We start from the raw sequence: 26,401 nt of genomic DNA, 5'->3' as shown, positions 1-26,401 counted from the left end.
TACCTTATAGTAGATGCTTAATACTATAGATTTGTATATAGTTACTAGATTGGGAGATGGGAATAGCCTCATCTCTATAGTACTGGCGAGGTGGCTGTCTATAGGGGGGTATAAGGATTCGGGGCCCACGTGACCTAGCCCACCGACCTCGGGTTCATCCATCTACCTACCTCTCCACCACCATCTCTGCCCCACCATCTCCATCATCATCAGTAGCATCATCTATACATTGTCTTCCTCATCCTACAAGTTGGGGTTGGCAGTCAGAGAATAGAGCGCGTTGACTTTAGATGGAGGCTGGATGTGCGTTGATTTGAGATAAAGCCGACTTTGTATCTGCAGCTCAATTATCATAGCCAGCTCATAAACAATGAGCAGGCACTGGGGCAGATCCCCAGGCTCACATACGCTATCGAGGTACAAGTACGTGTCCAAGTCAATAGCTTGAGTCGATCGGCTCTGGCGTGAGATGGATTGTGAGAGACGTCACGCAATATGTACAGCAGAATCGAAGTATGTACCATTTCCACCAAGCACATCATCACCCAGACTACCCCCTCATCCCTCAGTCCTCCCCTCCCCCTCCCCCAGAGAACCTAGACAAGAGCAGGCAGCCAACCAACCTGGAATTTAGCAGCTAACGGGCGCCGGGCCGGGGTTGGTGTAGCTGGTCGGGATGGGCCAGTACAGCTGGAAGAGGATGCCCGGGTCGGTGGCGCTGTAGGCGCCGGGGAAGGCGACGAGCTCGCCCGTGTTGAGGGTGCCGGTGCCGCCGGTGACGGTCAGCTGGGCGCACGCGAGGTAGAACTGGGCGCCGCCGACGGTGCTGGCGCTGTGCAGCGCGATGTGCTCCACGCGCAGGAGGTAGTCGCCCGGCGCGATGCACGAGGGGATCTTGACGCTGACTTCGGTTTTGCCTGTTTTTTCCATTTGGTTAGTCATTAATTAGGTGGTGGGTGAGTGGTGAGGTGGTGGTGGGGGGGTAATATAGGGGTTTGGTCGGATAGGGCGGGCGGGGTGGGGGAAGAGACGATGGAGAAAGAGAGAGAAAGAGAGAGAGAGAGAAAGAACGCACCGCTGCTAGGCCAGGTGATGTTGCTGGTGCCGAGGCCGGACGGGCCGTCCTCGTAGATCTTGAACCAGACGTTGCCGGTGCCCTGGAAGGTGGCGGCGGTCTGGCCCGACGGCGCCTTGGCCATGTAGAACTGCAGCGGGCCCGGGTGCTGGATGCTTGGGTCGACGGTGAAGGTCACGGTGCCGCCGGCCTGCACCGTGGCGATCTGGGGCGCGGGGGTGCCCGGGTTGAGCTCGTAGCAGCGGATCTGGTCCGACGTGACGTCGGTGACCGGCCCGTGCGAGTAGTGGTTCGTCGTCTCACGGATCGTCACCCATTCGCCGGAGAGCTGGCCGTTGATGTCCGTCTGCGGGAAGGTGTCTGGCCAAAAGTGTTGGTGTTAGCGGCGGCGCCTGGTGGAGGCTGGCGGAAGGGGAGGCTCACAGTGGGCTTGCGCGCCCGCCGCGGCAAGCAGGGCGACCGAGGTGGTGAGCTTCATATTGGATGTGTTTGACGAGGCTGGGGAGTAAACGATCTTCGGCGTGTCTTGGCAGAGGATGATCAACAACGTGCGCCGGGTGAATTCCAGGAGTGAATTTGGACAGGGCTTTATAGTTTGCTGATCTCCCGCCCCGATGGGCTGCGGATCATGGAGGATTCCATGTCTTTCCACCTCGCGGCCCCGCATACCCTCGCGTCATCTGCGAGGTCCGTCCCAAGAACCGGGCTACTGCGAGGACGTGCTACGCTGTGGACCGCGTGATGCCCTGGGAATCGTCATCTGTGGAGGAAAATCTCAGCACTCCACGGCCTCGGCGGCGAGTGGGAGGGTTGCGTCGGACGGTAAGCGACCGGACATAGATGAAAGGGAGGATCAAGGGCGCTCCATTTCGCCCTGGAATCCGGGTTTCGCCCCCCTGTCCGCCAAGCACGTCTGCGTAATGCTGCCTACGCCGATGTGCTGGCGGACTGGGATGGCGATGTGGATTGCTGGAAACCTGGGGCAAGCCAGAGTCGCACGCGGCTTGTGTTCCCGATCACTTGCCCCTTTTGGAGCGCGAACTCGAGACAGCTGGGCATCCTTGCTGAGGGCGACGAATGAGAAGGGCGGTTTCGGGAAGCGCACGTTGCAACCCGGGCGCCGGGTTGCACGACTCGGTACCAGCCCTTCCATGGTTCCCATTCCGGCTACTCACGCATTGCCGATCGCCAAGCAGTTGGCTTGATGCAGGGGCGGCCAGAGGAGGCAGACGTGCCGTTGCTAGACCAGGGGACTACACTGGACATGATCTCGATCGACTCCAAGCGAGTTGAGAGCCCGGACTTAAGCACAAAAGCTACGCTCCAGGCAGCGGTGCGCTCGACTTGAGCCTCAGCCCTTGACGAAGGATGGACATTGGCTTCGGCAAGAAGAGAAGAGTCCCGATGGCAAGAGGGAGATTTGTTTCTATGGAGTGTGGGTTAGTTGCGATGTCGGGGCGAACGCAGTATATCTGATTTCTTTCCGAGTCCGGAGAACTTGGACTGGCTTCCTGGCTGGTCGAGGGTGGGCTGTGGAGGATGCATACTACTGTGTTGTGTGTAAGTCCGGATCAAGGGATGGGGTACCTAACAAGCAGGTAGTACTGTGTGCTGTGCGAGGCTGGAGCCGATTTTCCCGGGCTGGAATTCGGCGGAGTGAATAAGTTTTGGCTTCTTGCTCAAGGCGTACAACGATGCCGAGGCTTACACAAAACCGTGGGGGTTCGTTCCATCCACTTGCTTGCGGGTGCACCGAAATGAAGTCTTCGACAAATGACCCGAGTTCGGCTCTCCACGACGGCCAACTTTGGCTCGAACATACTGTATTGGCATTTCTCATTGTCTCGTTCGTTGCTATTCCCGGTTGCTATCATTCGAAGCGTTGCTTATACGGCGGATTCACGTTGCTGCCATCTACGGAGTACTCGATCGAGCCCGAGCAGGGACGGATCGTGACCTAGCACCAGTGACTCGGGGGAAGAACCCCCAGAAGTCGGGCCGGGCAGCTGGGAGAATCGCCTCTTCGCGCACACCACATGCTCAAGTGAGCAAGCTCAACCACGACCTAGTATTGACGAGGTGGATTGTCTATGTAGTGCATGAGACAACCCACCTTGGCCACCGCGCTCAAAACCCCATCCCCTACACGAGCACTGCATCTGAAAAAACAAGCCAAAACATTGCATATTTATCATGATGGGTATCAATACTGGACTCGACAGCTCCCTCCCCAACATCACAAGCGTCCCTTCACGGCGACCCTTCAAGGCGTGCCCGGCGACCCGACATCAAGATTCGGATCGAAGACGGTAATCTGCGAGGGCTTGGCGCGGCCGATGGCGCCCGGGAAGGTCGCATCCTTGAAGTCGATGGTGGCCTCGCCGAAGTCGTGGGCGAACAGCTCGTCGCGCAGGGCGGTGGACGGGAAGCCGTTGTACGAGACGAGGGCGCCGCGGAACCACACGCCCTTGGCGTTCTCGATCTTGTCGTCGTCCGCGTTGGCGAAGCGGAAGCAGTGGGTGCTGAGGCCGTCCTTGTGGTACACCATCTTGGGGTGCTCGCCGTCCCAGCGCACGTCGGCCGCGGCCCTGACCTCGTAGTTGCCGTGCTGCGAGGCGGCCACGTACTCGGCCTTGCCGGTGGCGTCGCTGACCCACACGGCGATGTGCTCCCAGTCGTGCGTGTGGCCCGGGTCGATGAAGTCCGGGATGGCCACGTCCTTCTCGAAGTAGTAGCCGTACAGGTAGATGCACCAGCCGTTGTTGCAGCGCTGGCGCGAGTAGACGTTGTTGTTGTCGAGGTCGGACAGGTCGTGGCAGTCGCTGGACAGGCCGGTGAAGTCGTGCGGCAGCCCCTGGACGATATTGCCCTGCGCGTCGATGGCCGGCACGTTGTAGCAGCCGTCCGTGTCGAAGTCGAGCGAGGGCTGCCAGCGCAGGTCGTTGGCCGTGGCGCGCTGCGGGAGCGCCGTGGGCGGGTTGGGCGCGCGGCCGACGAGGAGCGGAGGAGCGGCCAGGACGGCCGGTGCCGCAGCGACGGCCAGCAACAGTAGCGCGGCGTCTACTCTCGTCATGGCTGGTGCAACTGGCTGATGAGGACAGGCTACTGCTACTGCTGCTTGGAGCGGGGGAGGGGGGAAGGATGGCGAGTGACCCCTTGGGTGGTCACCGTGGCGTCGCTGCCAGGGACAGGGCCGTCTTATAGCATCGCCGTCGATACTATCCTAGCACACAGCAGTGGTTGCTGCTGGCGGGGTAAACTGCCGCTTTCAGCGATGCCGGCCGATCTGCGGTCTATGTTTCGGGTTACGGGATCCGGTGTATGAGCGTGATTCACTATACCTCCTTACCTGGACGTAGGCACATTCGCGCCGCCCAGGACAGCCATGAGAAAGCCAGCACCAGAATGGCACCGTCATGCTGGAATCTGCGCATCCCATTCGCCCTGTCGAGGGGCGGTCGACGAGCTAAACGGTAAGGTCAACTACTGCGTACCTGGTAAAGGTTCAGGGTAGGGAACGTTGCATGCACCATCTCCGCTTTGCATGTCCGCATGGCCGAGGCCGCGGCCATCAGAAGACCAGTGCCTGGCCCAGTTGAGAGCCGACGTCGCATTTGAGTTATCTCCTCCCCAGCCAATGGCGAGGGGTAAAGCGGGATTGTGGTCATTCGACGGTCGCCAAGCACGCACCGCCGACCTGGGGGAGGCGCCATTGCTGTCCGTGTGAGTGGCCACGACGCGGGTCTGAGACACCCAATTGGACACGCCGCCACAGAGCCCGGAAAAAGGGCTAGTTACGGAGTACACCAATGCGAGACTTGGCTAACTCGATCGTGGCTCAAAAGCCGCCGGACGAAGTGACATCGAAGTCAAGCCACAGAACGATGCGGAGGACGGATGGGTGCTCATATCAACGTTACTATGCAAGAAGGGGCACGCATCACTTGCGGGGATAACTAATTTTCGGAATACACACACCGTACTGGCAGTACTACGTACACGACAGTGAATAGTCAGGGCCACTGACATTAGCCCTAACCCTAGAGCTTGCAATTGCCTCAAGGTTTGCGAACCGCCAACACAGAGAACTGAGTAGGGCGTGGAATATCGCGCAAAGGATATGTCCGATTCGCTGTATTAGCGTATCAAAATGATCATTTGAAAAGGCAGACCAAACTTGGCCAGCAGCGAGCGATGTGTGTGAACTTGGGATCTGAGCCAATCGGATGGCAGGAATGACAGCTGACAGCCGTTGCGTTGTCGCTTGCAAGCACCAGGTTAAAGTGGGTCCAGAGGCCTGCAACACACCCCCAATTTGAGCAACAACAGTAGCCAACAGTGGGCAACCATCGCCATCGAATTTGAAACTGTAGATACTGCAAAAAACGGCCCAAATGGCCATTTTCTGGTGTTTTCGAGTGCCTGTTGATGTTTTGATACTTCCTTTTTAGACATCTCCTCTGTTGCATACGTCGGAAGCGCTACACGTACTGCGCGGGCGAGCAACGCCCACAACAACGCCCACCACAATATAGGCATGGAACCGCTTGAATCACTGTATTGGGCACGAATTCGAAGCTCTTGATGCATTTTGCAATATCCTGATGATGGCGTATTGTTTGGATACTTCCTTTTTTAGCGTTTCCTTCCTGTATCGCGGGCATCACTGGCACCGCGGCATCATGGCTGTATCGCTGGCACCGTGGGTATCGCTGGCACCGCGGCATTGTGGCTGTATCGCGGCCACCGCAGGCACCGCGGGCATTGCGGCATCGAAGCTGTGTTGCGGCCACCGTGGGTATCGCGGGCATCGCGGGCATCGTGGGCATCGCGGGCACTGCAGTAGTGGTCGGGACGGCGTTCGGTATAGCGGTCGGTACGGCGGTCGGCACCCAGGATATTGAACAACGGTTCGGCACAACGGTCGGCACCCAGGATATTAAGCAACGGTTTTGCACAACGGTCGGCACCCAGGATATTAAGCAACGGTTCGGTACGGCGGTCGGCACGGCGGTCGTTGCCCTGGATATTGAACGGCGGTCGGCATAGCGGTCGGCACAACGGTCGGCACCTAGGATATTGAACAACGGTTCGGCACAGTGGTCGGCACGGTGGTCGGCACGGCGGTTGGCACCCAGGATATTGAACAGCGGTTCGGCACGGCGGCCGGCACCCAGGATATCGAACGGTGGTCGGCACAGCGGTCTGCGCCCTGGTTATTGAACGGCGGTCGGCACGGCGGTTGGCACCCAGGATATCGAACGGTGGTCGGCACAGCGGTCTGCGCCCTGGTTATCGAACAGCGGTCGGTACGGCGGTTGGCACCCAGGATATTGAACGGCGGTCGGTACGGCAGTTGGCACCCAGGATGTTGAATAGCGGTTCGGCACAACGGTCTGCGCCCTGGATATCGAACGGCGGTTAGCACGGCGGTCGGCACGGCGGTAGGTACAGCGGTCGATACAGCGGTCTGCGCCCTAGATCTAATATATATACTACACAACGGCCCTCAATTTTGCCATAAGGCGATGGTCATTTAAGCTGTAAAACAGGGGTCTCCCTTAACTAATTGTTATTGCTCTCTATCTTCTATGTCCGTTAACAAATAACAGGTATAGGGTATAAGTCTGTTAGCGTTTTTTCCCCCCTACCTTGCTTACCCCTTTTCGGATGTGCGAGCCCCCTTTTCGGATATGTAAATTTTATAGAAAAATCTTAGCTCCCCCTTTTCTAGATGCTCCCCCTTTTCTAGATATATAAAATTTTCTGCTTTCTCTCCTCCTCCCTTTTCTATTATTATTTATACCTTCTTTTGCCTTTGCTACGCTTCTCTGGATCTACTACGCTTTGTAACTCGATATACCTCCTTTTCGCCGACCTTCTACCTCTCAGTCTACGTTCTACAACTATTGCTATATATATAAGCCGCTATTAGAGTTTTAGACTCGTTGTAATAGCGCTCTTTATACTATATATATCTCTTATAGTAGTAGTTGCTATACTTATACTCTTAACCTTCTTAAGCTCCTCCTACTTCTCGATCTTATAGTTGTTACTAGTTGGCTACCTCTTATAGGTTATATAATATTTACGATCCTACTTTACTATCCTACACTGCTATATATTACTAATGTCTATATAGGCAATGTAACCGTTGTATTGTATAATCTTAGCCCAGTAGACGTCGAGTGCACTGAGTATAGTACGTTATATTGGATAGATAAGCATCTTAGTATATATTTATATATCTATTATATCTTCTTCTTCTTTAGCTAATACTCTTCTATAGTATAGAATTCTATAGCTACAAATCTTGTATTTAGCTCCTATTGCTTATAGGGCAATGTTTCTTTGTTACTAAACCGCTATCTTCTAGACTTCCTTAACTATTTGTTGTATATATAAGATCTTCGAAAGTCCTATTTTCGTAATAATCTTTATTGTTATAATTTAGCTTTTGTATTTACTTCTGTTTCTATAAATTAAACCATTTACAACGTTTATAGTAGTAGGCCTATAGATTTTCAAATCTATAGCACCCTATATTATATTGCTAGCCCTCTTATAGAAGTGCTTAGAGAGCCTCCTTAGTATACTTAGCTTTTTTTTATAATCTATAAGCTACTATTGTATATTGAACTTTCTTCTTTATAGACTCTAATTACGATTTTATAATACACTTTATAGACTTTCTCTATCGATATAACCCCTTTATTTGTATCTACTTAACTATAAGAGAGCGCTTTCTTTAGAGCTTAGCTATATTACGAGTTGTAATTATACCATAGTTGCGTTTAGTTATAGATTATAGCTATAGTTACAATCGTCGCTATAAGAACTTGCTAGTAGTAGATAAGGTAGCTATTTTTATTCCGGAGGAGAATTTAAAGCCTAATTTTCGTAATATTGTCTTTATACGCTGCTTAGACGACAGCTCTATATAGGCCTAGCACTATATTTATCTATATTACTTTGCCTATCTCCTATTAGCTTACCCTTTGATGTTTTTATTTAGAGATCTTAGCTTTTATTAGGGCTTATAGCTCTATAATGGCTAAGGGTAGGGCTATATTTAACTATATGTTGAGTTTAGGCAGTGGTGTTGGTACTTATTATATCCTTATATAGGTTATAGCTAAACACCTTTTCTTTTTCACTAGTTATTCTAGCAGTTTTTAGTAGACCTTTAGGCTATAAGCAATTAGCAAAAGCTATATTAGATTCGTAATAACTAGAAGGAATTGTATATAGAACTATATTAAGGAGTGTAGAACTAGCTATAACTAGGTAATAGCGATGCTTATAAGCTTAGGTAGCAAATTGTCCTACTTGTAAGCTAAGTTAGGGGCCTATACTTTATTGCTTAGTGCTATTAGGATTTAATAGCTATCATTTATAAGCTGGGTTATCCTATACTATTTATTATAGTTATAGCCAACCTAAACTAGGTAGAGATCTAGCAAGAGCTTCTTCTAGACTAGACTATAGTAGACCGCTCTAACATTGCTAGCTATATCTTTGAGCTTAAGTGCTAAGCTATCCTTTATAAGCTTTAGTATAGTAATCTATTTAACGAGTTTATAGGCATTGTTTAGACTATTAAATACTAGAAATGTAGGCTCCTATACCGCTATATATTGCTTTTCTTTTCGTAAGAGTCTATACGTCTGTTTCTTACGCCTACCAACGTCGACTACGTTATTTGGGCTAAGCTTCTAATAGAGGTGAAGATCTTAATAGCTAGTTATAGGTCGTTATTACAAGTAATATAATTTATAGGCTATATAGTTCTAATAAACCTACCTTTCTTTGTATAGTTCGTAACCCTTATATAGGGGTTGTAAGCTGTTCTAAGCACTTTCTAAAGGCGTTTATAGAGGAGACTGTTATTCTAGAAAATAGGTATCCTATCTATCGTTGTCAAGACATTGGGCAAATAGTTACTTATAAAGTTAATAGCTACAAGGTGCAACTTAACAACCGTTGGGTTATACCTTATAACCTTTACCTCTCTTATAAGTATACTACCTACATTAATATAGAGATTTATATATCTGTGAAGTCTATTAAATATATATATAAGTATATTTATAAGGGGACTAACTAGTCGACGATTCAACTCTCTACGAGTAACTAGCTTAATAAGGTTGATACCTACTTACAATATTAGTACATTAGTCTAGCAGAGGCGGTTATATTAGATTGGGGTAATGGACTACCTAAACATAGGGGACCCAGTTTTTCTATTTTTCTATTTGTCTCAGAGCGTTATATTCGTTGCTAGGGGAGGTCTGACCCTCTAGTCATATATATTTAAGTGGGCTAAGCCTATCTTCTTTATTATCAAGCAAGACATTAAACAGTTGTCAATATACGTTCATTGACACTACGTTGGTAGTTCTCCTTCTTCTAGGAAGGCTATTGAGCCTCTCCTTCTATTGTTCTACCTCTGTCTAGACAATAGGTATCTAAGCTATTAAGCTCTAACCGTATTCTTATTGTCCTTTCTTATATTTCCGCTATATCCTATTAGATGTACCTAAGCTATATATCTTCCTCTCAGAAGATAGCCTTCCTACTATTCGATATATACTATCTTTATCCGTCTAGAGGGATACTATATTCCTTTAGAAGCTATCTTATACGCCTAGTTCTAGATATAGTAGAGTAGGTTAGTATAGAGGTTTTGCACTATTTCAAATGGGGGCTTAATTAGGGAAGAGCTTAGCTCTATGTCTAAACGGGACAGTATAGACTACGAAGTCTTCTAAGATTATAGAACTATACGATGCTATATTAATAGCTATACGACAACGATACGACCGACCTATTGAGGCTCCAGTATACCAATACTAGTATCTCTAGGAGGCGTAGAAACCTATTGAGGCGTATACGTTCTAAGGGTCTGTTGAGACCTTGTCCTAGGAGACCTTCCTTTGCCTAGACGGCGTAGGGTATCGAAAAGATATCCTATTATCCTTAATACTTTAAAGACCTATTAAAGCTTCGTCATTATCGATATAGCGATTGTAAAACACTAACCTAATCGAAAGACGATAGTTCTATCCTCCTAAGTAGAGACAAAGGTAGAATTTTTATTGATCGTCATTTTCTTCTCTAGTCTAGCTGAACTAGTTATAAAAGTAGTTAAGTGTAGTAGCTATTTATAAGCTTCTAAGCTTAGGGCTATACCTTTATAACACTTAGCTCCTTTTAATAGTATATCTAGCATTGTTTTATATTAGATACAAGGTCTTAGCGTAGACGTTTACTTTTTTTTTTAAGAGCTATACTTTTACTGCTATTATACTAGTTGAGTTTAGTATATTAGTTGCTAAGGGTATCTAGGTAATCTACAAAGAACCTATAGTTATCCTTTAGGGCCTTTAGACTATATATTCTAAAGGAACCTAGCTACTTATAAGGTTTTCTTCCTCTAGACAGACGTCGAAAGAGTCGATATTCCTATAGAAGTATATACATTAGTCTTTTTATAGTCTATCGATATAGTCGTTGCCTTTCTTAAAGACGATAGCCAAGCGCCTAATGACTAGACTCTAGCGATATATATATATACTATCTATAGAAGCTCTAGGAATCCTATCGACCTCTATAATACTATTAATCCTAATACTAACCTCTAAGGGAGAGTCTAAGGACGTATCTGTCTTATAGCCTTTCTAAGGTATACTAAGCGAAGAAGACTTAGCTAAAGCGGTGTACTACCCTCGTAAGACCCTATAGGCGACCTTAGACGACAGCTATAGAGTACGTTTCTAGTACCTAGCGCTATTCTACCCTTCCGACTAGAGGACTAGCTAGTTACTTTAGGTCTACTAGCGGCATTCGTAAAGGATCTTAACAATATATCGACCTAATGGGATATCGAAGCTAAGATTATAGAGATTGCTATACTATAAGCGACTATAATATAAAGGCTTGTCGATGCCTTTATAGACAAGATAGACTATAAGCGCCTTCTTGGCAATAACCTAGTTAAGAACCTTAGGGCATTGGTATAAGTAGCCTTTAAGAAGATAGTACTCGATCCCTACCTCTAGGAAGAGGAGACGTTTATTTGTACGTTTATAAGGAGGCTAGACTACCTTAAGATGCTTTATACTCTAATATAGAAGTATCTTTAGGCGCAAGGATTATCTGTATTATCTAGCTAGACGTCACCTTTAGTATAGCACCGTAGTAAACGCCCTTATAAAGAACCTATAAAGCCTAGACGTCTACTTCGCCTACTACTATATAACCTATACGACTATACCTTTGCCTACAAGTATAAGTATCTAGTATAGTAGCAAGGCTAGGATATGTATATTAAGGAGGTAGAGGAGTATAAGAGACAGTGTAATCAACTACTATAGCTAGCTAGACCTTTACGAGCTGAGAGAGCTATATGTAGAGAGCAACTTAAGGAGTAGCGACGATAGGAGGTATATATTAGAGAGCTTTTAAAGTATAAGCTTGCCTATAGGAGTGTATAGTAAGCTTAAAAGGGAAGTATAGATTAGGGTAATAAACTACCTAGATATAGGGGACCTAGTTTTTCTATTTTTCTATTTGTCTTAGAGCATTATATTCGTTGCTAAAGGAGGTCTAACCCTCTAGTTATATATATTTAAGTGGGCTAAGCCTATCTTCTTTATTATTAAGTAAGATATTAAACAGTTGTTAATATACGTTCGTTGACACTACGTTGGTAGTTCTCCTTCTTCTAGGAAGGCTATTAAGCCTCTCTTTCTATTGTTCTACCTCTATCTAGACGATAGGCATCCGAGCTATTGAGCTCTAACCGTATTCTTATTGTCCTTTCTTATATTTCCGCTATATCCCACTAGACGTACCTAAGCTATATGTCTTCCTCTCGGAAGATAGCCTTCCTACCATTCGATACGCACTATCTTCATCTATTTAGAGGGACACTATATTCCTTTAGAAGCTATCTCGCACGCCTAGTTCTAGGTGTGGTAGAGTAGGTTGGTGTAGAGGTTTTGCACTATTTCAATATAGCTCTTTGAATTTTATATATATCGCGAGTTCCCCTTTGTTTATCGCTTTCTAGTCTATCTTAAGCATTAGCAATATATTGTTTTCTAGGTAAACAGCACTTCTAAGAAGCTTATAGAAGCGTTAAAATATAGAACTGTAGAGCTAGAAGCATTCTTTGCTTATAACGTAGCCTATAAAGATACTTGTAATATCCTCTATATTGATTTTCCTTTATACTTCGTCTAGGATAAGTGGTTATAGGAGTAGAAGCCTTATATCCGTAGCACTGCTATTGGGCATATATACTACGTTCCTTCTACTATAGATAAGCAGTATTTTCTTTGTCTTCTTCTTTGTTTAGTTCTTAGTGCTTAGTCATTTACCTATTTATAGACTATAAATAGCTATAAATATCCTATATTTTAAGCTACTTATATTGTAGCTAGTTTGCTCGACTTTGATTAGAGCTAGATTATATACTTCGACAAAGCTATAAACTAGCAAATAGGATATACCCTTTATAAGCTTTTTGCTATTAGCCTCCTTGCTAGCGACATTATAGACTTGATAGTGCTATAGTTATAATTTTGTAATTCCTTTTGTAATGATCTTCTATACTGCTTTTATAATAGCATAGCACACTAACCACCGTTATATAACTTGCGCACGGACCTGTCACGTGACCACCCACCCACGTGACTTCCCGAGTTGGTAGATTTGTAGGATTCAAGTCGACTTCCAGATTAGGAAGGAGGGGTTGACTTGCCAATAAGGAAAAACGCACTAATAAGGCGAACTGCGTCTTACCCTATAACGTACAGACTTTGTAGCCCCACTGCAAATTGTAGCCCCACTGTAAATTGTCTATATATACTACCCAAGGTATTTGAGCATAGTTTTCCACCTATATGATAGTTTTCCTCTCTCCTTAGACTTAAAGTCTTCGTCAATCGAGGATCAATTTAGCTATAAGCTATCTAGCATTTATTTTACCTTGCTATAACATTACTTTAAGTCTCACTACTATAGGCCTACGAAGGCGATACAATATCCAATATAGTCTTTCCTAATAGGACTAGTTTAGTTAGCTAGGGAACCTAAATCTCTAATAAAACCTTTGACTTACTAACAATGTAGTACAATAGGTTGGCTAGGAACCAATTGGTACTAAGGACAGACCGTCAAATATATAATAGGTTGCTAATAGCGAAGTAACCTCTAATCGACTAGCGGCAAGTAGTATAATCACTTTATTAAAGCGATTTAACTATATTGATCAATAGAAGAAGTCCTAAAAGAAGTATAATTCCAATAATAGCTTATAAGACGGAAAACGTAGGTTATACTTCTAGGCCTATCGAATAGAGCTAGAACACCTAGAAGATTAATTTAGTAGACCTCTATAAGTTTAACGTAGAAGGTAACTAAGGTACTTAAATTCGATTGAAGATTAGTGATTTAACTTTGTTTAGCTCCTAAACCTAAATGACTGTCAACTTAATTAAGAAATATAAGCTTATAAACCCTATTTCTAAGTTTTTTAACTAAATTAGCTAAATTAAGTACTTAGCTAAAGAATAAGAGATAGATTTAATTAAGTGTTATATAAGGCTTAAGAATAAGTATATCGTTATTACTTGCTTCCCTTAGGATAACAAGCTAATCGCTCTTAAAGAGGTCTAGCCACTAAGTACCGAATAGGTCAATCAGTTATAAGGCGACGATCTTATTGAGATAATCTAATCGATTATTATATAGCACAATATAGCAATTGGGCAAGCTATAGCTCTATAAGTCACCTACAATGTACTAGCTAATTCGATAGTAGTACTACTTATAAGAGTTTAGTAGTTTAAGTAGAAATAAGGCAATATCCCTAACCCTAAAGAACTTTCTACTTTATACGTCTAAGTCGAGGTACTTTTATACAATAAAATAGTACTAGAAGACGAGAGGACAGAGCTCCTTAAGAAGATTGCTAATATAGTTGATCTATAGGGCTAAACTATGCTTTTGACCTAAGCTGAACCAATATAAACTAAGTTGTATTTAGAGTTATATAATCCTAATTATCTAATCCTAATGACTAAAAAGACTTTTAAACCTATAACCTATAGAAAAACTATAAAAATTACTAATCCTAAGAAATTTATCAATAGCAAAGACTTAAAGTATTTAGTATAGAAGGCAACTATACTCTAAAAGATTAAAGGGAACTACAAATTGTTCTTAATAAAGGACTTGAAATTTAGATATACAATGTCCTTTATTAGAGGCGAAGTAATAGAGGCTCTTATACCCTATCTAAAAGAAAATATAGCAGAGCTAATCACTAATCTTAACGAGTTGTTCGACTTCCTAGATAGATTCTATACCGATCTTACTAAGCTCTGCTATATAAAGAACGATTTTATAGTCCTAAAGATAGAATCTACGCCCTACTATAAGTTCTTTACTAAGTTTGTCTACTTTGCTACTAAATCTAGGAAACCTAAGGATAAGTAGAAGAAGGAGTTCTATACTCGACTCTCCTAGAGCCTACGTTTCTAAATAGCAAGAGATTTAGTTGATCTAAATATTAGCTTTAACGACTTTACCCGCCTTAGTCACTAGTTCTCCTTACTTTAGGAAATAGCTAAGAAGGATTAGAAGAATAGAAAATCCAATTTACTAGAATCTAGACAACTAAACGAAGGATTAGCCCCTATAAAGAAGAAAGAAAAGACCCTTTAGCCAAATAGCTCTAGTAGAGGCAAGGCTAAATTAGGATCTCCTAGACTCTTTTAGAAGAAGTGTAATACCCTAAAAGAGAAGAGCAAGTGCTTCTATTACTAGGAGACTAGTTATATAAAGGTATAGTACCTAAAATGTATTGTAGCTATAATTAAAAAGATAGAGGTAAACCTAGAAAAAATAACGAATTTAGTTAAGGAAAATAAGACTAAGACCACTGAATTAGAAAACTAAGGGCTCTAGGGAAAGTAGACTCTAGCTTAGGGCTAGATATTAGGTTAGTAGTTACCTAGATAGACCTTTAGTAGCTTATAGATAGTTAAAGTCTCTCCTTCCCCTATACATTAGCTATTAATAGAACTAGTATTACTATTACTATATTTATTAACTCTAGAGCAAACGGATATACCTTCCTTGATTAAACCTATATAAAGTAAATCGCTAAGAAACTTAGTATTAAAAAGATACTACTTGAGACTCTAATCTTTATAAAAGACTTCTAAGGCTAATCTATAGACTTTATCGACTTAATCCTAAGATTTGACCTCCGAATTAATAGGAAAATATAGAAGGATACCCTATTCCTAGCTCTTAATATAGGGAAGGAGCATTAGCTATTACTAGGTTAATAGTAGCTCGCTTACTATAATATTCTACTAAATGCTCGCTAACATTGATTAATCTAGCCTAAAGATAAACTATATAATTTAGAATAGAGTTATATCCTTAAGATTCTTTATAACTCCTTTGTTCCTAAGGCACTAAACTCTAAATACTAAAAGGACGCTAAACGGAGAGACTAAGCAATAAAACGTCAAGATTAACGTTAAAAGGCTTAATAGCAGCTATAAATACTAAAGTGTAGAGAGATACTCTCTAAACCTATATCTAACAAATTCTACTAATTAGTATAACCTACTAAAGATCTAGAAATATATTGATTAGTATAACCTAAAGTAAGCCTAGGATTATACTAATCGGTATAATTCAAAGTCTCTAAAATGTATACTAATAGGCGTAATCTTCTTAAACCCCCTAAGAAACCCCCTTAGAAGGTATTATTTAGAGGCGTATAAGACAATAGCCTCTAGAAGATAGACCAAGCATTAAAGGGCAAGGAATTTATCCCCCTAAGAACCTATACTCGACCTATAACACCTAAAGAAGAGGAGGAATAGGCCGTCTCCTAGGCAAAAGAGGGCGAACGACTATAGATTCTAGAAGACCTGATCAAAGCTATAGTCATCTCTATTATAGCCTTTAACAAAATATTCCTTAAAGGAAACTAATAAGGGAATTCTATACTAAGATTTATTATAATCGCCTAGATCAACTAAGCTATTGAGGCTAAGAAGATTAGTAAACTTCTTAACGACGAGGACAAAGAGGTCTAAGCCTAAGTTAAGAAAGCAATTGCGAAGTACCTATACTTTGCTAAATTTACTAATATATTCTTAAAGAAGGAATCTAATAAGATACTACTAAGGTATAAATATAACTATAAGATTGAACTTACTAGACTACTACCCTAGTAAATAAGTCCTTTATACTCCTATATCCTCGACTAGCTAGAGACTATAAAAAAGTACCTAGTTAAGAACCTATAGAAGGGTTTCATCGAGCTAAGTACTACTTTATATAGCTCTCCTATACTCTTCGCTATTAAAGGAGATAGGACTTAGAGGTTCTATATCGACTACCAAGCCCTAAATAAGGTCACTATCAAAGACTACTATCTACTACCCTACATTGATAAAACCTTATAATAACTAGGAAACGCTAAAATATTTACTAAGATCGATATCTAGTAAGCCTTCTACTAAATCCGACTTGCCCCTAGAAGCGAAGACCTAACGACCTTCTAAACCTACTATAGTCAATTCCGCTATAAGGTTCTACTGTTTAGCCTATATAATAGACCTACTACCTTTTAGCGATTTGTCAATTCCTAGTTCTTCAAGTACCTCGACATATTTATAATCGCCTATATTAATAACCTAATTATCTACTCTTAGAACAAGGAAGAACACTATAAGTATATATAGCTTATCCTCTAGAAGCTATATAAAGTAGGTCTCTAGGTAGACATTAAGAAATACGAATTCTATACTACTGAAACTACGTTCCTTAGGTTTATTGTTAGCATCGAAGGCGTCTAAGTAGACTTAAAGAAAATTAAGATAGTAGTTTCTTAGGACTAACCTACTACTATATAGAGAGTATAAACCTTCCTTAGGTTTTATAACTTTTACTACTAATTTGTCTATAAGTATAGAAGGATTATACGTCCTCTATAGCGCCTAATTATTAAAGGAAAACCATTTAAATAGATCGAAGAGTATAAGGAAGCTTTCTAAAAACTTAAGAGGCGAATGACCAATACCCTACTCCTTAAGTACTATAACCCTACTAGAGAGAGCTAAATCGAAGTCGATATATTTAGTGAAGTCGTAGCTAGAGTCTTCTAGTAGAAATATAACGATAGTTAGTACCCTATTATATTCTTCTTAAAAACGATGTTTAAACTAGAAAGCAATTACCCTATCTATAATAAGGAACCCTTTGCCATTGTATATACCGTTGAAGAATAGTACCTAATACTACTTAGTCTCTAGCAATAGTTCAATATCTTATTCGACTACTATATATTGCAATACTTTATATAGAAGAGGCTACTTAATATACAATAAGCTAGATAGGCTAAGCTCCTCTCTGCCCTAGATTTTCAAATTATCTACTAACCTAGTAAGTAGAACGCTATTGCCAATGCCCTATCCTATAAGGCTAAAGAGCTCGCTACCTAGAAGGAAGTCTAAGAAGCCTATTGTACCTAGATAGTCCTCTCTAAGAGCAAGCTAGACCTATAGATCCTAGAGGAACTAGAGTTACTGCCAAGAAGCCTACTAAATACAATTTATAGTATATAATCTACTAAATTAAAGCTAACGAATCTAAGCTATCCTACCTATAATAATTCGAAGGATATAAACTAGTAGATACTATCTTTAAAACGAACTAGGAGAGCAAAGCCTTAGAGAGCTTCTAGAAGCTTGCCTACTAGAATAATACCAACTAGACCCTAAGTAATAGTAGCCTCCTACTAAAGGGAGGGAGGCTAATAGTTCTACTAGATAGTTATCTATAGACTTACCTATTAGCTAAGATCTATAACTAGATCTCTATAGCCTACCTAGGCAAGAATAAGATATAAGAGTTAGTCTAGAGACAATACTTCTAGCTAGGGTAAATAGGAGATATCAATAGGTTCGTTCGGAATTGCTAGACCTACCAACGTTCCTATATACTCTACAACAAGCTACTAGGCCTCCTTAAGCCCCTAGAAGTCCCTACAAGACCTTAGTAGTATATTACTATAGACTTCTATACAATGCCTTAGGATAAGTTAGGCTATAACTAAGTCTTTGTTATAGTAGACTGCTTAGAGAAGTGTAGTTATTTACTCCTCTATTATAAAACTACTACTATTAAAGAGATAGTACAACTCTACTATTAGTATATTTAGTATATCTATAAGACCTTAGAATTAAGTACTTTAGACTAAGGCCCTTAGTTTATCTTAGTATTTTAGGACAAGTTCTATAAGATCCTTAGAATTAATCTATATCTCTCTTCTTCGGAGTACCCTTAGATAGATAGGTAGACTAAAATTATAAATTAATACTTTAACCAACGCCTATACCTATTTGTTAACTATTTCTAAGACAATTAGTTAGAATTATTGCCTATAATAGATTTTACTTAAGCTATTTTACTCTACTTGTCTACTAGCTTTACCCTATTTAAAGTCGAGACTAGTATACTCCCTTAGATAACCTATAATTAGTAAAAGTGTACCTAAGAGTTCAGTAGCGCTAAAGACAAGCTTAATTGTACTAATGCCTAGGAGATACTCTCTAGAATTAATTCCACTGTCTAATTCGCTAGGGAAAGTATATAGAAAGCCTAGGAAGCCTATAAGTAGTAAGCAAATAAATATTGGCAACTAGAAGAGTTTAAAGTTGGCTAAGAGGTCTATATTATAAAGGGCTACTAGTAGATAAACCAATTAAGCAATAAGCTCGATTACCTAGTCGCTAGGCCTTTTCTAATTATCGCTAAGAAGGGTTATTCCTATAAGCTAAAGCTACCTAAGACCTAGAAAATATACCTAGTGTTTACCCTAGATCGACTCTAGAGGGCATCGAATAACCTGTTACTAGGCTAGGAACCCTAGCCTAAGCTACTAATTAAGGTAGACAGCAAATTAGAATAGTAAATCGAAAAGATTCTTGCCTCCTAGATATTTAAAGGGAAACTCTAGTACTACGTTTAGTAGATCGGTTAAAGCGAGGATCCTAAATAGTATAGCACTACTAATTTTAAGAATATACTATACTACCTTTAGGAATTCTACGAAGAATTCTCCTATATAGCTAGACTACCTTAGCGATTACTGCAATAGCTAAAGGCTTATAAAGAGGATTACTTCAATAACGAATATCCGGATAATAACCTACTAGTACCTAAAGGACAATGTAATCCAACTCGATCTAGGAGATGTTGTATATATATATAAACTTACTATAAGGTCGTAGGATAACATTTCATCCTAGCTCTCTTATATACCTACTAGCCTAGATGTAGCAACTTATATAGCCTAGCAGGCTATAGGGTAGATTTCCAAATCCTATAGAACTTAATTGTATAAACTTTCGTAAAAAATAGGCTTGTAAGCCGATTCGCCTAGTTACTAATAGCTAGTGGAGGACTATAATATATTTGTTATATAGGTACAACGTTTTTTCAAAGGGGGGGTAATATAATAGTATAGTATACTAACCACCGTCATATAACTTACGTATAGACCTGTTATATGACCACCTACCTACGTAACTTCCTAAGTTAGTAGATTTGTAGAATTCGAGTCGACTTCCGAATTAGGAAGGAGGGGTTGACTTGCCGATAAGGAAAAACGCGCTAATAAGGCGAACTACGTCTTACCCTACAACGCATAGACTTTGTAGCCCTACTGCAAATTGTAGCCCTACTGCAAATTGTAGCCCTACTGCAAATTGTCTATACGCACTACCTAAGGTATTTAAGTACGGTTTTCCACCTATATGTTGATAGTTTTCCTCTCTCCTTAGACTTGAAGTCTTCGTTAATCGAGGATCAATTTAGCTACGAGCTATCTAGCACTTGTTTTGCCTTGCTATAATAGCTTTAAGTGTATTACAGATGTTTCGCTAGACTTAGAAGAACTATATTTCGACTTTGGGCTCTTTTTATTGAATTAGCTACTAGCTAATGGCGATAAGTATTTAGTCGACTTTAGTTTACTAACTATTCGTTATTACTAGGAGGATATAGAGTGGAACCCCCTATTATAGGCGAAGCTTAGTTACAACCGTCAATAGTAGGAGGCCCTCTTTATAAGTATTTAATCTTGGTTAAACGTTAGCTAAATCTAATATATATACCACACAATGAGGCAGGTAGTGCGATCCTCCATTTGGCTATAAAACAGGGGTCTTCCTTAACTAATTGTTACTGCTCTCCACCTCTTTGGCCTTGCACCCCTCCTCTCTAGCTTAACAAATAACAGATGCAGGGTACAGACCTGTTAGTAATTTTCGCGCTCCCCTCCTATTGGCTTACATGCTGACACCCCTGTTGCTGCCCCTTTTCCTCCCTTCCGCACCTCGCTTATACCCCTGTTACACCCCTGTTGCTCCCTCTTTTCTTCTTTTCCGCTTCTTTTGCTGTTTCTCTTTCTCCTCCTTTTCTCCTTTCCGCTCAGTTCCTCTTGACCTTCCCGTCGATAAAATGTCTCTTCTTCGTCGCCCTCCTAGTAGCTCTCTTTATAGAGATTATAGCTATAGTCAACTTATACTCTAAAATAGCCTATTTTTTATCTAAGGCGCTAGCGGGACTGGTAGAACCTTTTTATATTATTGTCTCTCTTTTTTCTTCCGTTTATAAGGGTATATTGTCCTTTACGTTGTTTCTTCTAGTATTGCAGCTCTCCTTCTCAATAGTGGCTATACTTCTTATAGCTATTTTAAGATTCTAATCGACATTATAGACGCTAGCACTTACATAGTCTAAAAGTATACTTAGCTTATAACTCTTTTGCAATGTACTAAGCTTATTATCTAGGACAAGGTTCTAATATAGTACCGCTATTGCTTTAAAGCTATAGATCGTATATTGTAAGATATTTATAATTGCGATAGCCTATTTAGAGGAGTTCCAGTTATATTAGAGGGAGACTTTATATAAATCTTGCCTGTTGTTCGTAATAGTAATAGGTGTTACATTGTTTAAGCCTATCTATAGAACTTGCCTATTTAGCCTTAGCTATAGGTCTAGAGATTATTAGAGAATATATAAGTATAGGGAGCTAATACTAACAATTGTACTTTCGTAAGTTGGTTGTAGGATCTAAATTATAATCCTTACTTCTATAGCTCTATTAATCTCCTCTCCCCCTTTATACTCTGTTCTATATAGGAGCAGTTAGTTGATTAGGTCCATCTTATATACTTGCTTAAGCACGTTGTAACGGACTTAACAGTGTTTATAAGCTAAGCGATTCTTTGCCTTTACAATGTAATTATAAGTTTTATTAATATAGCTATTATTTCTTTAGTTCTAGGTTAGAAAACTTAGTATCTCTTTATTAATAAGGTGGAAAACCCTCCTAATAGTAAGGATCTTAATACTCCTATATTGTCTTTTGATTTTTTATTTTCCTTAAACTTTGCTTCTATTCTACCTACTATCCTAACTTTGATGGTTAGAGCTCCTATTCTTTTACTTTAAAACCTTGACCCTAGCAATAGTGTCGCGTACCACACTGGCCCACCCCCCTGTCTGTGGCTCTGTGGCTCTGGCATCTGTGGGGCTGAGCTCCCACTTGTGTATATAGATCTCAGCTCTCTTCCTACCTACTGGGAGGAGCTCCCTCGATCTACGTCCTCTTCTCTCCAGCTCTCGCTCAGCCACCTAATGTGCCCTCGCCTTCTCTCCTTAGTTATAAGCCTAGTTTACGCTTCAAAATCACCCTCGGAGGTTGCTTTGTAGAGCCATCTTTTTCTTCCTTTCTTCTATCTTCTAGCCTCTTGAGCCTGTAACTACTATAGCATCTCTCGCGTTTACCTCTTGCGATTGAGAGCGCCTCCGATCGTCGACTTCCAACCTCCTTTTTCGAGCTCCTTTTTTAGAACGTTCGGATCTCCCGACCTCTTGCAACCTTAGCTACTGCCCGCTAAGCCACTAGCGCGTATACTACGGCTATTCTTAGGAGCGATCGACAGGTAGCCCTACTATTTAGGGGGTACTATAGTCTTAATGCGTTTAACAGTTCTAGAAGATCTATTTCTATCGCCTATCTCTATAAGGTAGAGCACTTCCTATAGCCTTTTTTAGCTTTACTATAGAGACCTAAGCTTCTAGTAGCCTTTCTAATTAGCTAGCACTATAGAATTAGGTACTAAGTATATAATAGTAACTATAGGCTTTAAATGTCTATAGTTCTATACTTGGTTTTAGCTCCTAAGTATAGTATATACTCTATTCCCTATTAGAGCTATAGCCTAAGAGGGCCTAGTGACGGTTCCTAGCTCTCTAGAACAACTAGGGGGTACTAAAGGAACTAGAAGGGTAAGCTTCTCCCTACTCTCCTACTAAATTAGGGGGTATAGAAGTACTTAGGCGCCTAAGGCTAGGGCTTAAGCGAGGAACCTACTAGTAGTCCTTATACTCTAGAACCAACTCTAGAGCTACACTAGGAACGCCTAGACGTATTTAGAGAGAGCGGCTACCCCTGCTAATCATAGGGCTAGCAGTAATAGTAGAATAGAGATTTACTATATTAGTAGAGGCCTCTAATATAGGTGTTAGTACAATTGTTGCCAATATAGCGGTACACCTAGAAGTGCTAGCTAGGGCAGTACAATGGCAAGTGCTACTACTACCATTAGCTAAGGCAGTACAACAGCAAGTACTGCTATTATCGCGGTCGACACTTCCGACAATGGAGGTTAGTTCGACCACTTTTCGCTCTAGCTAACGCGGCCACCAGAGGCAACCGCGGGCCTCAACAGCCTTGTCAGGCACCTGTCTTTTCCTTTGTTCGAGGGATAGATCTGTGGTTGAGATCTCTAGATCTGCGGCCTAGTGTGCCTTACGTTTTTTACAGACCCGCTCCTCGAAGCGCGTCTGGGGGGTGTGTCGTGTACTACACTGGCCCACTCCCCTGTCTATGGCTCTGTGGCTCTGGCATCTGTGGGGCTGAGCTCCTACTTGTGTATATAGATCTCAGCTCTCCTCCCACCTACTAGGAGGAGCTCCCTCGATCTACGTCCTCTTCTCTCCGGCTCTCGCTCAGCTACCTGATGTGCCCTCGCCTCCTCTCCTCAAATAGGCTTTGTAATAGGACTTAGCTAGTTGTAACTTAGCTTGCTTTATCTATTATTAAAGGGTGAATCTTAATAGGTGACTTTACTAGGCAGTTGCAGTTGATTCTTAAAATTAAGTTAAGTTCTTTAGAGAAGGACTTTCTTTATATTATTATTTGTAGGTAGTTTCTAGTTCGCCTCTACTTTGCAATGACTATTAATAAGTCTTAGAAGTAGTCTTTTTCTTATCTTAGTAAAGAGATAGTTAAAAAGTAGATTTACACTTGGCCCACTCGGCCCACTTACACGTCGTGTACACCCCTTAGCCTCGACTACCCTCTTTTCTTCCAACTACCACAACTTCGTCAATTGCAGGCCAAAATACGAGCTTTTTAAGCTCGAATTGTCGCCTAATATCCGGTCTATCTAGGGGAAACGAAAGTATCTCCTAGATACAGAAAAGGCTACAATTATTGCGGCTCGAAAGGCTAGGGTATCTCGCAAGGCCTTGGCCTCTAATTTCCAATGTAGTTTAACCACTATCTCCAACATTTGTAAACGCTTCGAAGAACGTAGAACCGTCGAAACAAAGCTATATAGTAGCTAGCCAAAGAAGCTTAGCAATGCCTAGGTCTGATATATAGTTTAGATGGTTAAACGGAACTCTCGAATAAGCTAGGTAGCTCTGCTAGGGGCTTGCCTTCGCTAGGTTGTCAAGAACACCTTACGTAAGGTCCTAAGTAAGTATTATCGTCGAAAATTCTATTTGATTAAGAGGATCGCCCTGAACGAAGAAACAGCTACTCTTTAGCTACAGTATATAAAAGAGTTGAGGAACAGGGTCTAAGATTTAATAGAAGTATAGCCAAGTGTATCCTAACCCTCCTAGTAGCTCTTATTAACTTAAAACTCAGAGGGCCTACTCTAACAAATCTTCCATTTAAACTGCTCTAGATATACTCAACAGTTGGGTTTTCTATACCCTAGAGTATAAATACGATAAAGAGGTTATTAATATCTAGGCTTACATTAAGGCCGAGATTACAATAATAATATAGGAGATAATTTAGAAGGGGGAGAGGTCACCCTTAGTGGTAATGACCTAGGATAAAGATTCTTTATACTAAGGATATATAGCTAATAGCTATATCTAAGCCTTAGAAGAAGGCCTACTTCCATTCTACCGCTCTAGCACCTTTTTCCTCTAGGATAATGTAAGAATCTACACTATAGCTAAGACGAAGGAGTGGTTAGAATAGTATAGCATCTAGGTCTAGGAGTACCCTCCTTATAGCCTAGATCTTAACCCGATTGAACATATATAAAAGAAAATAAAGGAAATCCTACGTAGAGACTTCCCTAGCCTGCATCTTCTAAAGGATACAGAGGCCAATAGGGCCAAGGTGGCTAATGCATTGCGAGCTGCGTAGGAGAGGGTGCCCTAGGATTTAATTGACTAGCTAATCGATTCGATGCCTAGGCGTTTGTAGGCTGTACGTAAGGCTAAGGGCTGGTATACGAAGTATTAGAACCTTGTCAAATAGCTTTAATTTGGTCTAGAAATGACCTAGTTTGGCTAGGTATTTAGCTCGTAATTGAAGGATGCAGTGTGGTAGTAGCTGTGTTGGTAGGGTGCTAAGATAGGAGTGTAAATCTACTTTTTGACTATGATTTTATCGATTTTCAAGAGCTTATATTTTCTTAAGCTAGTTTTATATAGCTATGTCTTAGGTTATAGATGTTTATAATATTTATATATACTTATTAGATTTAGAGGGGTAGGGTAGGAAGCTTATAAACATTGTATACCTAGAGATACTAATATTATAATATAGTTGTTAAACGCCATTGCATATTGTTGTAGTTGAGGTATACTATATACTAACTAATGCTTTGCACCTGTGTTAAACGCTATTATATACTCCTATAGTCTAGGTGCGCAACACTATTTTAGATTCGATTCCTATATTCTAGGTACGCAATGCTATTTTAGATTTTTATATTCTAGGTGTACAACGCTATTCTAGATTCTTATATTCTAGGTGCACAACGCTATTTTAGAATCTTACACTCTAGGTATATAATGCTTTGCACCTAGAGCTAGTAAACACGTTTCTCTCCTCTATAGTATATTCTTTATAGACCTATTAAGTAGATTCGTTATAACTTACGTTCACTAATTATATCTCCTTCCTTTGTAATTTGTCCATTATAGATATATCAAGTAGGTTAGCTATATCTTTGAGAGCCTTTGCAAAGGTCTGCTCCTCTTTAGTAGATAGGTATAGAAAGAGCTTGCGAATAAGCTCGATACAGTAGTTGATACGTTTGACGGAGCTTGTAAGTTTGCTATACGTAGTGTAGCGTCTATCCTCTTTTAGGTAATATAAGCTATAATAGGTAGGCGTAGCAAGGTCGTTATTCAATAGGCGTATAGCTTTCTCTCTAGCCTTATAACGTCCGTTATAGATAAGAGGTATAAATTTATCTCTTAGAATAGGGTATATAGTAGGAGCTACTATTGTATAGGGAGTAGGCTATAAAAGTATATATAGGTCGTTGAATTGCTAGAAGCTAATAGAAGATAACGTGTCTATTATAAGGCGTAAACGCTTAGAGGAGATAATCACTTCGAGCTCCGACTTACACTTTGTAGACGTAGTATAATACTTGTAAAGCTTAGGTGTTAGCTAAGGGGGGGGTGGAGGGGGAGGGAGGGGGTCGGATTCTTTGTAATATAGTGTTTACAAGGTGTCTCCAACTCTATTATATATATATTAGCTACGAAGTATATTATAGATATATTAGGAGGACTATATTTACTACTTCCTTTAAAAAAGCTATACCTAGTACTACCTAAGTTGTAGTAACAACTAGCGTAGTAACTATTACCTATATTATCTTACAATATAACGTAGTTTATATATAGGCTTTAACCTTTTTTATAATGCTTATACTCGCTATTAGGATCGTTGCCTATAATTTACATTAGTAGAGATTTAAAGTTAGTCGTATAGTCGAAGTTAATATTATAGTACTTATTTAGGTTATAAAGATCTATCTATAAGTAGATATTGCAGACCACTTATAGGTATATTAGCGTTGATATCCTATTATTATTATAGATCGCTATATATTTTAAACTTTAGCAAGTTCTACATATACTTTATAGGCTTAGAAAAGTTAGCGT

General features: G+C 41.4%; 2 protein-coding genes across 2 annotated transcripts; both read right to left on the bottom strand.

Annotated features, from left to right (window-relative positions):
* Positions 1–239: 239 nt before the first annotated feature.
* On the bottom strand, positions 240–1,731 carry THITE_2116536 (glycoside hydrolase family 61 protein). The gene is made up of 4 exons (XM_003653950.1): positions 1,499–1,731; positions 1,076–1,435; positions 624–917; positions 240–459 (listed from the first exon to the last, which is right to left on the bottom strand). Exons 1-3 carry the CDS (start codon positions 1,551–1,553, stop codon positions 631–633), a joined length of 702 nt encoding a protein of 233 aa, XP_003653998.1. The 5' UTR covers positions 1,554–1,731; the 3' UTR covers positions 240–459; positions 624–630.
* A 1,411-nt stretch (positions 1,732–3,142) lies between these two features.
* Positions 3,143–4,606, bottom strand: THITE_2170564 (uncharacterized protein). Its single transcript, XM_003653949.1, has 2 exons — positions 4,425–4,606; positions 3,143–4,334 (listed from the first exon to the last, which is right to left on the bottom strand). Exon 2 carries the CDS (start codon positions 4,146–4,148, stop codon positions 3,339–3,341), a length of 810 nt encoding a protein of 269 aa, XP_003653997.1. The 5' UTR covers positions 4,149–4,334; positions 4,425–4,606; the 3' UTR covers positions 3,143–3,338.
* Positions 4,607–26,401: the final 21,795 nt, after the last annotated feature.

This window comes from Thermothielavioides terrestris, chromosome 3 (genome assembly GCF_000226115.1).
Source record: "Thermothielavioides terrestris NRRL 8126 chromosome 3, complete sequence".
In the NCBI taxonomy this organism is placed as follows: domain Eukaryota; kingdom Fungi; phylum Ascomycota; class Sordariomycetes; order Sordariales; family Chaetomiaceae; genus Thermothielavioides; species Thermothielavioides terrestris.
This window is presented reverse-complemented; position numbering and strand designations above follow the sequence as displayed.

Bases quoted from the DNA above. Each gene is read 5' to 3' on its own strand.
- THITE_2116536 (XM_003653950.1), bottom strand. From the start codon at position 1,553: ATGAAGCTCACCACCTCGGTCGCCCTGCTTGCCGCGGCGGGCGCGCAA. The intron at 1,436-1,498 runs GTGAGCCTCCCC...ACTTTTGGCCAG, and splicing joins GGCGGGCGCGCAAGCCCACT to ACACCTTCCCGCAGACGGAC. The intron at 918-1,075 runs GTGCGTTCTTTC...TGGAAAAAACAG, and splicing joins CATCACCTGGCCTAGCAGCG to GCAAAACCGAAGTCAGCGTC.
- THITE_2170564 (XM_003653949.1), bottom strand. From the start codon at position 4,148: ATGACGAGAGTAGACGCCGCGCTACTGTTGCTGGCCGTCGCTGCGGCA.